This window comes from Neovison vison, chromosome 12, assembly GCF_020171115.1.
Source record: "Neovison vison isolate M4711 chromosome 12, ASM_NN_V1, whole genome shotgun sequence".
Lineage (NCBI taxonomy): Eukaryota > Metazoa > Chordata > Mammalia > Carnivora > Mustelidae > Neogale > Neogale vison.
The window spans coordinates 15,197,114-15,215,992 of record NC_058102.1 but is presented as its reverse complement, the minus strand read 5'-3'; the positions used below and the strand labels follow the sequence as shown (position 1 = coordinate 15,215,992).

The window sequence follows — 18,879 nt, the reverse complement described above, 5'->3', positions numbered from 1 at the left end:
AGTCCCGCATCGGGCTCCCAGCTCCATGCGGAGTCTGCTTCTCCCTCTGACCGTCTCCTTGCTCATGCTCTCTCTCACTGTCTCTCTCTCAAATAAATAAATAAAATCTTTAAAAAAAATAAATAAAAAGACAAGTTCAATCGCCAATAAAGAAATAAGTAATTAATAAAGGGCTTTACCTTTAAAAAATGTAGGTAACTTCATGGAAAGGGTATATGAACAGGTTGAGGCTATTAATTCCATAAATAAAGATCAGGTAGGATTCCAACTCTAAGACAGAGGACATGGCCAAATCACAAGAAGAGAGTAATACAGGATGAATTGCGGGTATTCTACACAGCACTGTATCCCTCGGCAGCTCGGCAGTTCACTGTGTTCAGCGGTGTGCACCCACTTTGACATTCAGCTGTTGTTACTTAGTGGAACAAAACATTAAGCTATTGGGTAAAACTGCAAATGAATCAACACAACTTTTGCCTTTTTCCATCATTTCCCTATTAACCAATCACAGATAGACTAATTTGCATACCAGAAACCCCTGTAGCAGAAGAGCTCCCTTCCCAGGTCTCAATGGGATCTTGACCTGCAGAGCAAACTGTATCCAGTTTCCAGCAGTCGCCCACCCTGACCACCATGCTCACATTTCCTCCAGTCTTCAAAACCTAATCCCACCTCAAGCAAGCTCTTTCTAATTCTTACTTAGCTGTTGTGACTCTCAGTTCACAAAGATCATTTTCTATAAATTAGCTTAGGGGCACCTGGGTGGCTCGGTGGGTTAAAGCCTCTGCCTTCTGCTGGGTTTATGATCCTAGGGTCCTGGGATGGAGCCCCACATCAGGCTCTCTGCTCAGCAGGGAGCCTGCTTCCTCCTCTCTCTCTGCCTGCCCCTCTGCCTACTTGTGATCTCTGTCTGTCAAATAAATAAATAAAATCTTTAAAAAATAAAAAGATAATAATAAAATAAATTAGCTTAAGGGGGTCCTGGGTGGCTCAGTGGGTTGAGCCTCTATCTTCAACTCAGGTCATGATCCGGAGTCCTGGGATCCAGCCCCGCATCGGGCTCTCTGCTCAGCAGGGAGCCTGCTTCTTCCTCTATCTCTGCCTGCCCCTCTGCCTACTTGTGATCTCTGTCTGTCAAATAAATAAATAAAATCTTTAAAAAATAAAAAGATAATAATAAAATAAATTAGCTTAAGGGGGTCCTGGGTGGCTCAGTCAGTTAAGCATCTGCCTTCAGCTCAGGTCATGATACTGGGTCCTGGGATTAAGCCCCAGGCTGGGGTTCCTGCTCAGGGTGGAACTTGCTTCTCCCTCTCCCTCTGCCCCTTCCCTCTCTAGTGCTCTTTATTTCTCTCTCTCCTCTCTCAAATAGATAAATTAAATCTTTTTAAAAAAATAATAAATCAACTTAATTTTACCTGTCAGGCTCTGCCAAGTCAGCAGAAAATCCATCCTAGTCATTCTTAGAGTTTTCCTCTCACTTCCTGGGAGCCCTGTCAAGATATATGGCCTCAAGCAGTGGGGCCCACATTTTGGGAGCCCTCGGTTGTCTATCCATACTCTGGCCTCTGCATCTCTGCAGAGATGGCTAATGTCTCTCACACGGTCCCTTCAGATTCGGGTGCCATCTGCTGATGACAACAGGGCATTGGGCACAAGGCTGCCCTAATAAACACAATCCTCCCTCAACTGCCTGTTACAAATATAGGCAACATGGGCACTGGACTGCTCTCTGTCCCTTGACCTGGGGAAGGCAGGGAGCAAGAGCCACCAGTAGCCTTCCAGATGATTACCCAAGAAAGAGGAGGCCTCCTCCAGCCCCCCACCTTCAAGGATCCAGTCCGTCACTGGACTGGAGCTGAGAGTGCAAATGGATGTGGTAGGTAGCCCAGCTATGTTTCTACTTGATACTGGGGGCATCTATTTGGTCTTGACTTCCTTCTCTGGAACCCACTCCTCTAAAACTTACACCATTATGGGAGTGTCTGGCTTACCATCAACAATGCACTGATCCCCTGTTCTACATGTGGGAGGGACAAGCATTTACCCATAGATCCCTAACTGTGCCTGAATGTCCCCGCCCTATACTAGGCAGAGACCTCTTACAAAAATGGAGAGCTGAAGTCATTTTCGGGCCTTATACTGAAAACTGTCTTTGGAACCTGCTGTGGTTCTCTTAACATCACCTTTACCCATTCCAACACAAATATGAAAAGGCTGGGATTCCCTAGTCAACCCAAACATCTGGGATCAGGGAATCCCCGGAAGAGGACTGTCAACCACACCCATTATGGTTCAACCTAAGGACCCGCGTTACAACCCTCACAAAAAACAATACCCTCCCAAACCTGAAGCTAAACAGGGGCCACAGCCCATAATCATGGACTTCTTCTCCCCACAAGCTCACCCTGCAACACTCCCATCCTAGCAGTTAAAAGAAGGACAATAGTTATTGCCTAGTCCAAGACTTATGAGCCATTGATGAGGCTGTTATACCCCTACACCCAACTGTGCCAAATCCATCTGTCATCCAGGGCCCCATTCCTTCTAACAGTCTCTGGTTTATAGTCCTGGGTATTAAAGATGCTTTCTTATGCCTCCCATTGGCTCAACAATCCCAGTTTCTGTTGCATTTGAATGTAAACCCCCTTGTGGGCCTACACAACAACTTAAATGGACAGTACGCCCACAGGGATTCAGGGATCACCCCATCAGTCGGGGCAAGCCCTCTCTAAAGATTTACAAGACTTTCAACCTGAGGGGGGGGAACTATCCTCTAACAAGGGGATGATTTGCCTCCCACTCAAGAGCTGGCTATCCAACATACTGTCCAAACCCTAAACTTTTTGGCAAAAAAGTTTCGACGTATCCAAATCCAAAGCTCAATGGATACAGCAGCAGGTGTCCTACCTGGGAGTTACCATAGCCTCTGGGAGACACCCCTGAATGGAAACGAGCCATAATGAACCCATCCAAACCCATCCCAGCAAACTGCTGATAAGCAGCAGAGGACCTGCATAGGTCTAACAGGCTGCTGCACAGTCTGGATTCCCAGCTACGGACTTTTTGCCCAACCTCTTCATAGGGTTCTAAAAGGTAGATCAGACTCCACTCCCCTTAATTGGAGACCTTCACAACAGTCAACCATGGACGATTTAAAGAGCCTCTTAAGGGCACCTGAGTGGCTCAGTCAGTTGAGGGTCTGCCTTCAGTTTGGGTCATGATATCATTGGGGTCATGATCTCGGGTCCGCCTCTGTTCCGTGGGTGTCTCCTTCTCCCTGTTTCTCTCCCTTTATGCTTCCCCCTCCATCTCTCAGGTAGCTAGATAGAATATTTAAAAAATAATAATAAATAACAAGCCTCTTAAGCAGGGCCACTGTTATTGACCTAACCCAATCCAGCCCAAACTGTCCAATTTTATGCCCAGGAAAATGAGGACATTGCCCTTGGCATTTTAACACAAAAACCTGGGATCACTCCCCAGCCCAGGCTCTGAAGGTGTCACTGTTAATCTTGGGGGTGACCAGCATCTGCTTTATCCCTCCTCTCTCATGCCTAACTACCTCTTCCAGGCCCTATTCTAAGCACTGGAGATACAAGAGTGAGCAAGCAGGGCCCTCTGTCCCCTGTGGAGCTGCCATGTTGTACAGAAACATTTGGTCCAAAATGGCATCTGTTAGGCCAAGTCACCAGATCCAGGGCTTAATTCCTAACCTGATTGCAGTTTCAACCTCCAGAAATGTATACCTACAGTGGGGAGTCATGCATTTTCTTATCAGCACCAAGGAGATCATCAGTCAACCCCCTGCCCCCACCAAAGGAAGCTTGAGGGTAATCACCTTATAAAATCCCCTGGCTTTCTGCCTAAGGAACGGTGACCTTGCCTGAAACAATCCTTTCTTTTCTTTTGCTAATAACTTTCTGGTCCCACCCTCCTTTCTATCAAAACCCTCCGTTTTGCACAAATCCACAGACATCCCCTCTGCTAGTTAGGAGGGATGCTGCCAATCCCAGAATGGCTTAAGAAAGATCTTCATAGTGTATATGGACATATACACTATGGAGTATTATGCCTCCATCAGAAAGGATGAATACCCAACTTTTGTAGCAACATGGACGGGACTGGAAGAGATTATGCTGAGTGAAATAAGTCAAGCAGAGAGAGTCAATTATCATATGGTTTCACTTATTTGTGGAGCATAACAAATAGCATGGAGGACAAGGGGTGTTAGAGAGGAGAAGGGAGTTGGGGTAAATTGGAAGGGGAGGTGAACCACGAGAGACTATGGACTCTGAAAAACAGTCTGAGGGGTTTGAAGTGGTGGGGGGGTGGGAGGTTGGGGTACCTGGTGGTGGGTATTATAGAGGGCATGGCTTGCATGGAGCACTGGGTGTGGTGAAAAAATAATGAATAATGTTTTTCTGAAAATAAATAAATTGGAAAAAAAAAAAAGAAAGATCTTCATATTCACTGGGCTGAATTTTTGTTCTTGAACAACAGTGGTAACTGCAACACCACATGTAAGCCCCAAAGAAATTCTAGTAATGGAATAATAATAAATGGAAGACTAATGCTAATGAGACTTTTATCAAGGATAAACAAGACATTTTGAAATGAGAAAAAATCATACTGGTAACAATAATAATAGCATCAGTACTCATCAAGTGCTTTTCCTCTTATTTTTCTTAAAGATTTTAATATATTTTGATATGCCCCCCCCAATAATGGGTCCGTGATTAAAGGAGCGAGACTGATATAAAGCAAAGGTCAAGCAAAGCTTTATTCCACACCAAGCATCAAGAATCAGACCGAACGTTGGGGGCCATACCTCTTACAGGAGAGGGTGAACTTTCTCTGTTTCAAGGACTGGCTTTTAAGGGCAAAGGCCATGTGGTTGGGCCTGGCCATGCACAGGTGGCCAATGAGATTGTAACACACAGAGGAAACTCCACAGTCATGTTAGATCACACATAAGTGACCAATTGAATTACAGTTTACCCTATAGTAGACATTTGAACTAGCCTATCACCTTGGTGAGAATTGGCACCCAAAAGGCTCCCAAAGGGTGGGGCCCATACTCCTTGGTAGCTAGGGAGACAGTATGCATCCCGCCACTGATCAGATGTCTCCACCTGGCCTGATCCACCCTTGTATCTGGGCTTTGTTGCCTGGGGCTGGTTTCCGGGACTTGTTTTTAAGTAATTCCTCTGGGGGAAGGGGAGCAGGGACCGTTTAAGGGTCTGAGGGGTTAGAAGCAGAGGGAGGTGGGAGGTTGGGGGAACCAGGTGGTGGGTATTAGAGAGGGCACGGATTGCATGGAGCACTGGGTGTGGTGCAAAAATAATGAAAACTATTACGCTGAAAATAAATAAATTAATTTAAAAAAATAAGGGTTAAACAAAAAGGTTTTTGTTTAACGGGTGGATGCCTCTGGCTAAATAGGTCCTTACAATATGAGAGTGTGAGAGCATGAAAGAGAGAGAGAGCACAAGTAGGGAGGAGGGGTCAAGGAAGACAGACACTCCTCTGAGCAGGGAGCCTGATGCGGGGCTCGATCCCAGGAACCTGGAATCATGATCTGAGCTAAAGTGGCCGCTTAACTGACTGAGCCACACAGATGCCCTTGCATCTCCTCTTAGATCCATGTGCACTGTCACGTGCTTGGTTCTGAATTTCGGGAACCACCTTTTCTGCTTCTGTCCCTCTGGCTTCCAGAGAATTGAGCCAGTGGTGATAAAGGAGAGTTGAAAGAAAGGCAGGCAGGGACAAGGGCCCTTGCTCTAAGAAGGAAGCACTTTTTTTTTTTTTTAAAGAATTTATTTGTTTACTTGACAGAGAGATCACAAGTAGGCAGTGAGGCAGGCAGAGAGAGGAGGAGGCAGGCTCCCTGTCCAGCAGAGACCCTGACACGGGACTGACTTGATCCCAGGACCCCAGGATCATGGCCTGAGCCGAAGGCAGAGGCTTAAGCCACTGAGCTCCTAAGCTCCCAGAAGGAAGCACTCTTAAAAGGATTTTACACCACCTTGAAACAAGCCTGCCACCCGTTCCCATATGATAGGTAAAGGACAAAAACCTGATTGGGTGACAGGCTCCTGGAGGGGTAATTAGATTAAAACAGCCCACCTACCAGCCATAAGACTCCTTTAGTCTTAGAAACTCTGGTAGCAACGGGTCCCCTTCTTTTTCGGGAGTTTTGTACTGTTGCTCAATAAACTTTGCTTTACTGCCCATTACTCTTCTGCTGGTCTAACTCTTTACTCTTCTAAGCTGCATGACCAAGGACCCCTGACACCAAAGGCAAAGACATCCTGTAGCAGCGGTGAAAGGACCTCTTCCCCCTTCCCCTTGCTTAAACAACCCTCCTTTGTTTTAATGGCCCTATGGCTAAAAAAGGCAACAGCATGTTGCAAAAGTGATAAGTAAACTTGCTTAAAGATATGCTGGGAGACCAGCCTCCTAGCCACGTTCACCTAGTCACGTAGGCAGGATGCTTCTCTGCTGAGTAATGAAGACCTTGTATCCCCCTTCCCGCGCGCGCCAAGTATGCCTTTACATTCAAACCAGCCAATGAGAACCTTGTAACTATGCTTCTGCTTCTGTACGAACGCTTCCGCTTCCCGAAACCCCATAAAAAGGCCCTGAACAAAGGGCTGGCGCGCGAGTCCTCCTAAGACTTGATCGCCCGCAGGTACCTGTGACTACTCAATAAACCTCGTGCTGTTTGCATCTGATCTGTGGCCTCGGCTCGGTTTTTGGGTCCTGGGGTCTCCTCCTGAGGAGAGGTCCATTCCGGGGTGCTTGAAACCCGGGGGGGATCTTTCATTTGGGGGCTCGTCCGGGATTGAGACCCCCACCCAGGGACCACTGACCCACTGTCAGGAGGTAAGCTGGCCAGCGCTATATTCGTTGTGTCTGTGGTTGTGGTTGAATCTGTTACTTGTGATTTTGCGCACGCGTTTGGTTTGGGGTTCGATCGGATCCATTTGTATTTGGCGAGGGCCAGAAGGAGCTGACGGGCTCGGACTTCTCCCTCGCAGCCCTGGAAGACGTTCCAGAGGCGTTTGTAGTCCCACCAGGCGGGACATTTGGGTCCTTCGGGACATCTATGCCCCGGGGCAGCGGGGCATTTGGAGCTCGGCCGGTATCGGAGGGATACGCGGCCTTGGTTGGAGAGGGGGAATCCGGACCCCTGGATCTCCGCTTGAGTTTTTGCTTTCGGTTTTGCGCCGAAACCGCGCAGCGTGTTTGTTTGTTCTGTGTCTGAGTCTAGTCTTTGTCTCTGTGATACTAACCTTTTTTGTTCTTGAAATTATGGGACAGACAGTGACTACCCCCTTAAGTCTGACCCTAAGCCACTGGAGTGACGTCCGGGACCGGGCAAACAACCAGTCGGTGGAAATACGGAAAAAGAAATGGGTCACCTTCTGTTCCTCCGAATGGCCCACTTTCAATGTAGGATGGCCACGCAATGGCACCTTTAACCTCGATATTATTTCTCAGGTGGAAGCCAAAGTTTTCAGCCCCGGGCCCCATGGACACCCCAATCAGGTGCCCTATATTGTCACCTGGAGGGCTCTAGCTTCAGACCCCCCACTTTGGGTCCAGCCCTTTGTTCCCCTTCCTAAACCCTGCTCTTCCCCTATCACCCCCACCGCCCCGCCTCCCCTAAGAGAGCAATTGTCCCATCCCCAACCCACTCCTCCTCCACCCACTCCTACTTCCTCTTCTCTTTACCCCGCCCTCACCCCGCTCCAAGACAAGTCCCCAAAACCCCCCAAGCCTGCTCCTGTTTTGCCTCCAGACACGGGGTCCCCTCTTATCGACCTGTTAACAGAAGAACCTCCTCCATACCCGGAGGCTGCAACAGAAGAGCGAGAGCCTAGTTCTCTGGCGTCACCCATTGCGGGGCGACTTAGGGATCGACGTGTGCAGCCTCCAAGCCAAGCCTCCCAGGCTTTCCCCTTGAGGGAGGGTCCAAATGGTCGGCCACAGTATTGGCCCTTTACCGCTTCTGACCTTTATAACTGGAAGCAACATAACCTCCCCTTCTCTAAGGACCCCGTCGCCCTGACTAACTTGATTGAATCTATTCTAGTTATCCATCAACCCACTTGGGATGATTGTCAACAGCTGTTGCAGACTCTGCTGACCTCGGAGGAAAAGCAGAGAGTCCTCCTGGAAGCCCGAAAGAACGTACCGGGCGATGATGGGCGACCAACCCAGTTGCCCAATGAGATCGACACAGCCTTTCTCTTAACCCGCCCAAATTGGGATTTCGCCACACCTGCAGGTAGGGAGCACCTTCGTCTCTATCGCCAGTTGCTCATAGCGGGTCTCCGAGCAGCTGCGAGACGGCCCACTAATTTGGCTCAGGTTAAGCAAGTAATACAGGGGAAGGAAGAAACACCTTCTGCCTTTCTAGAAAGACTTAAGGAGGCTTATAGAATGTACACCCCGTATGACCCTGATGATGAAGGGCAAGCAACTAGTGTATCGATGTCCTTTATCTGGCAGTCAAGCCCTGACATTAGGAGCAAATTACAGAGATTAGAAGGGCTACAGGGGTATACGCTGTCTGACTTATTAAAAGAGGCAGAAAAGGTGTTCAATAAGAGAGAAACTCCAGAAGAGAAAGAGGAGAGAATGTGGTTAAGAATGAAAGAGGCACAGGATGAGAGAGACAAGAAGCGGAGCAAGGAATTGACTAAGGTATTGGCCACCGTAGTTACTCAGGGACAGAACAGAGAGGGAGTCAGACTGGGAGAGCGAGAACGAAGAGGGACCAAACTAGACAAAGACCAGTATGCCTATTGTAAGGAAAGAGGACACTGGGCACGAGAGTGTCCCAAGAACCCCAAGAATCTCAGAGGACCCCCGACGCCCAAACCACTGACTTTCCTACTGACGTTGGAAGACTAGGGAAGTCGGGGCCAGGAGCCCCCCCCCCCCCGAGCCCAGGATAACTTTAAGCGTCGGGGGGCAGCCAGTTACCTTCCTAGTAGACACCGGGGCCCAGCATTCAGTCCTAACCCAGACTCTAGGACCACTCAGCAACCGAACTGCTTGGGTACAAGGAGCAACTGGAGGAAAGAACTATCGGTGGACCACAGAACGCAGGGTCCAGCTGGCTACCGGTAAGGTGACGCATTCATTTTTACACGTACCCGATTGCCCCTACCCGTTATTGGGAAGAGACCTTCTAACCAAGTTAAAGGCCCAAATCTACTTCAACCCGGAAGGGGCGGCAATAACAGGCCCCAACGGGGGACCCTTACAGGTACTAACCCTCCATTTGGAGGAAGAATATAGACTATATGAACCTGAACAACCCTCAGAGGTCCAAAATGGAGCCTGGCTAAAAGAATTCCCTACGGCCTGGGTGGAAACGGGGGGCATGGGAATGGCTCATCAACAACCCCCTCTCTTAATCCAACTCAAGGCAACAGCCACCCCAGTGTCGTTAAAGCAGTACCCAATGTCTCATGAAGCCCGCCAAGGCATAAGGCCCCATATTAAGAGACTTCTCGATCAAGGAATCCTAATTCCCTGCCGGTCACCTTGGAATACACCTCTCTTACCAGTAAAAAAACCCGGCACAGGAGATTACTGGCCAGTACAGGATCTGAGAGAAGTTAACAAAAGAGTTGAGGACATACATCCCTCCGTGCCCAATCCATATAATCTACTGAGCACCCTGCCCCCTTCCCATGGATGGTATACGGTGCTAGATTTGAAAGATGCCTTTTTCTGTTTAAGACTACATCCGGTGAGCCAACCACTCTTTGCCTTTGAGTGGAGGGGCCCAGATCTTGGGCTCTCAGGACAGTTAACTTGGACCCGGCTTCCCCAGGGTTTCAAGAACAGTCCCACTCTGTTTGACGAGGCGCTGCACAGAGACTTAGCTGATTTCCGGGTGCAGCATTCCTCCCTGGTACTTCTTCAATATGTCGATGATCTCCTCTTGGCTGCTAACACCAAGGAAAACTGCCTGAACGGCAGTAAAGCCCTCTTACGGGCACTGGGACAGTTAGGGTACCGGGCCTCAGCAAAAAAAGCCCAGATATGCCAAAAACAAGTCACCTACTTGGGATACCAGCTGAGGGAAGGACAGAGATGGCTCACTGAGGCACGAAAGCAAACTATCCTCCGCATTTCCACACCCACCACCCCACGCCAGCTAAGGGAATTTCTGGGAACTGCTGGATTTTGCCGCCTATGGATCCCTGGGTTTGCGGAAATGGCAGCCCCTTTATATCCCCTCACTAAGCAAGGGGCTCAGTTTCACTGGGGCAAGGAGCAGCAACAGGCCTTTTCCAACATCAAAAAGGCTTTACTAGAATCCCCAGCCCTGGGACTCCCAGATGTGACTAAGGCCTTCGAACTGTTCATAGATGAAAAACAGGGCTATGCCAAGGGAGTACTAACCCAAAAGCTAGGGCCTTGGAAGCGCCCGGTGGCCTACCTGTCAAAGAAGTTAGACCCTGTGGCCGCTGGTTGGCCACCTGTCTGCGAATGGTGGCTGCCATCGCCATCCTAGTCAAGGACGCGGGCAAGCTAACTTTGGGCCAGTCACTGACCATCTTGGCCCCCCCATGCGGTTGAAGCCTTGGTCAAGCAGCCCCCAGACAGGTGGCTCTCCAATGCTCGCCTGACTCATTATCAGGCCATGCTCCTGGACACTGATCGTGTACAAGTTCGGGCCTGTGGTGGCGCTCAACCCTGCCACCCTACTCCCCTTACCCGAGGCAATGGAAACACATGATTGCCTCCAGATTCTAGCTGAAGTCCATGGCACCCGAAAGGATCTGACGGACCAGCCCCTCATGGGAGCGGACTACACCTGGTATACAGATGGCAGTAGCTTCCTGCACAATGGCGAGCGAAGAGCGGGAGCTGCAGTGACTAGTGAGACAGAGGTAATCTGGTCCAAGACGCTATCCCCTGGGACATCAGCTCAGCAGGCGGAACTCATCGCCCTGACCCAGGCTCTGCAGATGGCAGAAGGTAAGAAACTAAACGTTTATACCGACAGCTGCTATGCCTTTGCTACGGCCCACGTGCATGGTGAAATCTATCGGAGAAGAGGGCTCCTCACCTCCGAGGGAAAAGAAATTAAAAATAAACCTGAAATACTGGCTCTGCTCAAAGCTTTGTTCCTGCCCCAAAAGTTGAGCATTATACACTGCCCGGGTCACCAAAAGGATAATAGCCCGGTGGCAAGGGGAAACCAGCTGGCAGATCAAGCTGCTAAGGAAGCTGCCCTGGGGGAAAAAGAGACTGGGCCCATTCTCACCCTGAGCACACGGCCCCCACAAGAAAATAATAAACCTATGGAATACAGTTCTGAGGATCAGGAGCTGCTAAAGAAAATGGGGGCTACATGGGACCCGAGAGAAGGGACATACATCATGAACGAAAAAATTGTTATGCCCACTTCGTATTCTCACCACATAGTCCAATCCTTGCACTCACTGACCCATCTGAGCGAAAACAAAATAAAAACCCTCCTAAATAATGAGCACCAACCGTATTTGTTACTAAACCAAGACAAGGCGTTGCGATCCATAATTAAAAATTGCTTAGTCTGCGCACAAGTAAATGCCAGGAAAACTTATGCTGCCCCTGGAGTGCGCGTTCGAGGACATCGCCCTGGTGTTCACTGGGAAATCGACTTCACGGAAGTAAAACCTGGACTCTATGGCTACAGGTATTTGTTAGTTTTTGTAGACACTTTTTCAGGATGGGTAGAAGCCTTCCCCACCAAGCACGAGACTTCGAATGTGGTCACCAAGAAACTACTTGAAGAAATCTTCCCCAGGTATGGGATACCCCAGGTATTGGGCACCGACAATGGTCCAGCCTTCATCTCCCAGGTAAGTCAGAAGGTGGCCAAGTTATTGGGGATTAATTGGAAATTGCATTGTGCATATAGACCCCAGAGCTCAGGGCAGGTAGAGAGAATGAATAGAACAATCAAGGAGACTTTAACTAAATTAACGCTTGCAACTGGCTCTAGGGACTGGGTCCTCCTCCTGCCTCTGGCCCTACATAGGGCCAGGAATACCCCCGGGCCCCTAGGGTTGACCCCTTTTGAAATATTATACGGTGCCCCACCCCCTATTGTAAACCTTTTCAATCCTATTGATCCTCATGTTTCTTCTCTTGCCGATCGCGCTACCCTACAAGCCCACCACCAGGCACTCCAGATCGTTCAGAAAGAGGTCTGGAGGCCACTGGCTGCAGCTTACCGGGAGCAGCTAGAAAATCCAACTGTGCCACATCAATTCCAGATCGGCGACTCTGTCTGGATCCGCAGGCATCAGATCAAGAGCCTTGAGCCCCGATGGAAGGGACCCTACACCGTTCTCTTGACCACCCCGACGGCGTTAAAGGTCGATGGCATCGCAGCTTGGATCCATGCCTCCCATGTAAAGCCAGCTCCTCCGGAACCAGACGACCCGGCAAAACCCGACCTCAAGGAAAAATGGAAAGTTCAGCGCACTCAAAATCCGCTAAAGATAAGACTCGTGCGACCCTAGCACTGACTATTCTTGCTCTGGGTATTTCGAGTTCCCAAGGGTCCCCTCACTCGGTAAAACAGCTCACTTGGCAGATCCTGTCGCAAACAGGGGAGATAATTTGGGAGACATCTCAGCAGCATGCCCCCTACACATGGTGGCCATCCCTTACCCCTGATTTTTGCCAACTAGCGGCAGGGCTTGAAACCTGGGACATCCCAGATAAAAGCCACAACGACTTAAATGTTTCAAACTTACCTTGCCCAACAAAGATGCGCTATTACGGGTGTGCCTGTCCCAATTTTCGCTGTGCATTAGGCCAAAATGATTTCTACGTTTGTCCTAAGGACGGCAGAAGTCAGGCCCAGGCCTATAAGTGTGGAGGATATCAAGAATATTTTTGTGCCTCATGGGGCTGTGAAACCACTGGCGATGCGTACTGGAATCCCACCTCATCATGGGATCTCATAACAGTTAAACGTGGGTTCAGGAAATCATGGTGCCCCACCACAGACACCGGAGGGCCGATGGCAGATGGATTATCCTTACCACTAAACATAGGCTTTACTAAAAAGGGAAAAGAGTTTTTAGACTGGACTTCTGGTCACACTTGGGGTCTGCGATGGTACCTCAATTATGCAGACAAGGGAGTTACTTTCAAAATTAAATTAAAAATTCAAGACCTACAGACCCGCCCGGTGGGCCCGAACCCAGTACTTCCCGCCCTGAGGGCGTCCAACTCTCCCCGGTCGAGAATCTCCAGACCAGCAGCTGGCGGTAAAAAAATTCCTAGGCCAGCAGTCAAAGGTACCCCAGTCCCTGCAACTCCCACAGCTGTGCAAGCCAGAAAGACCCCAGAAATACCCAGGACAGGAGATAGGCTCATTAACTTAGTCAGAGGGGCCTATCAGGCTCTCAACCTCTCTAGCCCTGAGAGGGCAAGCAATTGCTGGCTATGTCTTAACCCAAGCCCTCCATACTATGAGGGCATAGCCCTCTCTGCTAATTACACTAACTCTACCGCCCCCAGCCCTATGTGTCTTGCCCGAGACCATAGCCTAACCCTCTCACAAGTTTCAGGAGCAGGACTATGTATAGGCACCCCACCTCACCATGTTCAGAAAACACTTTGTAATTCGACCCATAAAATATGGGCTAGCTCCTATTATTTGATCCCACCCAATGGAACCTATTGGGCGTGTAGCACCAGCTTAACCCCTTGTGTGTCTGCTGCAGCCTTGAATCAGACCACTGACTATTGTGTGTTGGTACAACTGTGGCCCCGAATAACCTACCACACAGATGAACTGGTCCTCAGTTATCATGAATGGAGTGATCTTAGCCGAGTAAGGCGTGAGCCTGCCACCCTAATCACCCTAGCTATGTTGTTAGGGGTAGGAGGCATTGCAGCCGGGGTTGGTACCGGGGCAACCGCCCTGGTCCGAACAGATCAATACCTACTTTTACATCATGCTATGAATGAAGATCTTAGGGCCTTAGAGTTATCCGTACGAGCCCTCAAGGAATCCCTAACCTCCCTGTCAGAAGTGGTGTTACAAAACAGAAGAGGCTTAGACTTACTGTTCCTTAAGGAGGGTGGCCTATGTGCTGCTCTCAAAGAAGAATGCTGTTTTTTTGCCGACCAGACTGGAGTAGTAACAGAAACTCTAGATAAATTAAAGGAAGGCTAGATAAGCGTAAAAGAGACTTTGAATCCCAACAGTCTTGGTATGAAGGAGTTTGGAATCGTTCACCCTGGTTTATTTCCCTAATAACCTCCTTAATAGGACCCTTAATACTCTTGATGTCAATTCTAACCTTCGGGCCATGCATCATTAACAGGTTAACCCAATTCATAAAAGATAGACTGTCACTTGTCCAAGCTATGGTATTAACCCAACAATATCATGCTATAGGACAGCAAGATACTAGTCCCCCGTAAAGTAAAAGATTTTACTCGGGCCAAAAAGAAAATGGGGGAATGAAAGGACCTCTTCCCCCTTCCCCTTGCTTAAACAACCCTCCTTTGTTTTAACGGCCCTATGGCTAAAAAAGGCAACAGCATGTTGCAAAAGTGGTAAGTAAACTTGCTTAAAGATATGCTGGGAGACCAGCCTCCTAGCCACGTTCACCTAGTCACGTAGGCAGGATGCTTCTCTGCTGAGTAATGAAGACCTTGTATCCCCCTTCCTGCGCGCGCCAAGTATGCCTTTACATTCAAACCAGCCAATGAGAACCTTGTAACTATGCTTCTGCTTCTGTACGAACGCTTCCGCTTCCCGAAACCCCATAAAAAGGCCCTGAACAAAGGGCTGGCGCGCGAGTCCTCCTAAGACTTGATCGCCCGCAGGTACCTGTGACTACTCAATAAACCTCGTGCTGTTTGCATCTGATCTGTGGCCTCGGCTCGGTTTTTGGGTCCTGGGGTCTCCTCCTGAGGAGAGGTCCATTCCGGGGTGCTTGAAACCCGGGGGGGATCTTTCAGTGGGAGACACGGGCATTAGGCAGGAAGGTTGAAGCTGGGGTTTATCTCCATCCACCCCTCTTCCCAGTCACAACTATTTCTCGTGAAATCCTCTCTGGCATTTGTTCTCCAGGGTTCTACCACCAGCTGGACAGCCCTTCTCTCATGGGTGCTGGTTTCTGCCTGGCGATGCCTACACTCCTCCTGACAGCTGGCCTTCTAGCCTCCGATAGGACTGTTTCCTCCATGTGTCTCTCCAGGCCGAGGGATGCTACGTATTTGCTGCTGTGAGTGACCTCTGGGTTGTCTCACCGGACTGTCTCACGTGGGCCCTTTGTTATTTTCCCTTTGTTGGAAAGGCTTTAAGTGGTTCCTATTTCTGGGTTAAATTGTGATTGCTTCAATCACTAATATTTATTGTGTATTCTAGGGACATCTCTATTAAAGTTACTATTGTCATTTCCATTTTCCAGGTGAGAGAAGACACAGAGAGATTAAGTTGCTCAAGATCATACTTTCAGACTCGGTGCTATTAATGTCTACAAGCAATGAAATACCATCAGGAATTCTCTCTCTCTCTCTCTCTCTCTCTTTTTAAAGACTTTATTTATTTATTTATTTATTTATTTATTTGACAGAGATCACAAGTAGGCAGAGAGGCAGGCAGAAAGAGAGGGGGAAACAGGTTCCCTGCTGAGCAGAGTGCCCAGTGTGGGGCTCGATTCCAGGACCTTGAGATCATGACCTGAGCCGAAGGCAGAGACTTAACTCACTGAGCCACCCAGGCACCCCCAGGAATTATTTTGTAATGTTGAATAAAATTGACAGTCTATTGTTGGGGGTCACTAGGAGGCCTTCTGGGGTGCTGAGAATGTTGGGTTATTGTAACCAAACCAATGTGAGTTCGCTCCTTAGTAAGTCAGAAACTGCCCCGGGGTTGAATTGTCCCACCAAGAAAACTTTTACTTGCAAGAAATAAGGAGATGCCCCGGAATGGCTTCCAAATCCCTGACTCCCAGAGAACAGGTGTATGGGTTCCTTTTGTTTAAGGTTAGGGTGAATATTTAGAGAGGGGAAGGCTTGCCATCAGATGTAGGGATAGCCATAAGGTCACACATGCTCCTTAAGGAAAAATGCTTGTACATACATTGTATGTTATGTAAATGACACAGAGGCTTCTCCCTGGGTGGATATTTTAGTATTATAATGAAGAAGAGGTGATTGTAGGTCATACCAGAGGTCACTCCAGGGTTGTCTGCACAGGTGCAAGTTGTGGGGTTGCGGTTACTCAAAAGATTAGGTGGTCTGGGCCAGTGGGAGGTCTTGTCAGAGCAGACCCCCTCACCGGCAGGGTGGTTTTCGGGTTTCATTTTCCTGAGTACAGAGGTAAACCTGAAAGAAGAGCTTAAGGAAAAATGTAAGACAGAGTTTAGTGAGCACAAGCAGTAAAGGTCAAGTCCTGGGGTCTAGCTGGTGACGGTATTTGATCTGAGGCTGGTTCCCTGAAAGTGCTCGCTTTGTGAACACTCATCAAGCTGTATGTCGATGTGGGCATTTTCTGTGTGTTATACCCCAGTAAAAAATTTACTTTCTGTAGATATGTCAATGGTTGTCATCTCCAGAAATCTTTAAGTCCTCACTAAATCTAAAATTCTCAAATCTTAAATTTCAAGACGCATTATTTCTTTTTGAATTGTAGAGATTAGCCTTCCAGTTTCAGTTCAAGTCCACGTTATAAAGGGTTTTGGTGGCACAATTACGTGGCGGACAGGTGCTGGGTGTTGGGAATGTAACTGGACATGAACAAAGCCTTCCCCCTGGTGGAGCCATGGGGAAGACCACATGGAAAAGAAATCCCAGTCCAGATGTGGGTCCCACCCAAGAGGAAGTTGATTAGAATATGGGAGCTTATAAAGAAAGGAGTTAAGCCAAGTGGAACTGAAACTAAGATCTGAGGCTAAAGGTGGGAATGGGGGAGGGGGAGGGGAGGGGCAGAAGAAACGCCAGAGTAAAGGTCTGGCACTGAGAGCAAACCGGAAGTGAAAGGCCCCAGGGCACGGTAAAAAGGAAGCTCCAGACAGAAAGATAACGCAGAACAGCAAAGGCCACATTTCAGAAATGAATTTTCTGGCAGAAAATCGTTACCAGTGGCTATCAATGGCTCTCAAGTCTGCCCGTACTAGGCAAGGACTAGGGATACTTGGGCTAACAGGAAGTCAGAAGTAACATCTTTCCATGTAGCATGAGATGAGACCCTACCAATTCCCCCACTACCACCACCGCATTGGGAGGAAGGTTGGAGATCACCGTAAATCAAGGACAGGGTTTGGAAGAATAGAGGCTCCATGCCTTGAGCCACTGTCACCATTATGCCTCTCCTCGAAAGGATACACTTCTTGATGTCCCATCAGCTTTCCCCCTCTCTCACTACACACAGAGGACACTGTCTTTCCATCCAGGCAGGGTCTCCTCCTCCACCCCTGCTTGACACAGAACCAGCCTCAAGGTGATCCTGGACAGCTTTCCCGCCTTGAAGCAAGCACATGTCATTGGTAAAGACTTAAAGACTGTTCAGATAGCAGATAAAAATGTTAAAATAATGCCCAATTCAATCAAACAGTGAAAAGACAAGTTGAATTCACTGAAGCACCATGGCGGGGAGGGAGTGGGGGAGATGGGTTGGGGATTCAAATAAAGGTCAAAAATTAGATAGTTTGTAACTCAAATCCAGAAGGCAGGTTTAGCAATGCCAACCATTTCCATTGGAAAGTTTTGGGCTTAACGTCCCCTGTTGGAATAAGTGACTAATTTTTTAAAAAGGCGAGTACATCTATTTTTGGTGCTGGAAAAATAACTCTGGAATTCAGATCCTGCCTTGGGCCAGAAATCTCTGGCAAGAAATCAGTGCAACTTGCTTGGGATAGGAACATCAACTCATTTTGAGATGATCTAACTGTTCCCTTCATCTAGTGTGTGTACGTATTTTAGCCTTGGGAAGATTTAATTTAAATGTAAAAATCAAGAGACCAAATCCACACTGTGGTATTAAATTTAGGAGCAAGAGTCTGTGTATATTTGGTATTCACAGTATTTATAATGCTTAAAATAATTGGGTCTATGAGAATATCTCAAAGATTAGCCTCTGATTCCAACTTGAAATGTACAATGGAGTAATTGACTTTAGATTTGTAGTTTATTGATGAAAGGGTGTAAGAGGATTTTATGGTTTGCAAGCAGTATAGTATTGGAGTATCTCAAGAGATTTCTTATAGTTATAAATTTAGTTTAGTTTGTAAGTACTTGAGAGTGTTTTCCTTAGAGTGTTAGAGTAGGTGATGAATGTACTTAAGAAGAAAACTGAATATGTTAAATGTATTAATGCAGTTTAAAACATTTAAGGGAAATTTAATTAAACTAAGCTTGTAAACATAACTGGTTGAAGGAGTTTAGTTTGTTCAACCTGACTATATTAATCAAAGCTCCCTCATTAAAATATACTAGGCTTATTCTTACAGTAATAAAATTTGTATGTCAAACCTAAAAGCTTAAGGGAAACTGGATTTAAAATTTTATTGTTTAAGACAAAGCCTGAGAGACTGGACTCTGAGAAACAAGCTGAGGGTTTTGGAGGGGAGAGGGGTGGGTATTAAGGAGGGCACGTATTGCCTGGAGCACTGGGTGTGGTGCATAAACAATGAATCTTGGGACACTGAAAAAAAAAATGAAATTAGAAAAAAAAGAGAAATGCTTATGCGTGATCAGCCTGAACCGAGAGCCAGAACAATATTAAGTTCTCAATAAATATTTGCTAAAGTAAAAAAAATTTTTTTTCGTTAAAAAAAAATTGAATATAGGTTTAAAAATAATATTTTCTGTACATGTCACCAACCT

At 47.7% G+C, this 18,879-nt stretch overlaps 1 protein-coding gene across 1 annotated transcript; it reads left to right on the top strand.

Annotated features, from left to right (window-relative positions):
* The first annotated feature begins 7,317 nt into the window (after positions 1 to 7,317).
* On the top strand, positions 7,318 to 12,343 carry LOC122890858. Its single transcript, XM_044226321.1, is given in 7 exon segments — positions 7,318 to 8,940; positions 8,942 to 10,505; positions 10,508 to 10,593; positions 10,595 to 10,696; positions 10,698 to 11,799; positions 11,802 to 11,879; positions 12,204 to 12,343. Coding segments are annotated over 7 exon segments (4,695 nt in total).
* The last annotated feature ends 6,536 nt before the right edge of the window (positions 12,344 to 18,879 follow it).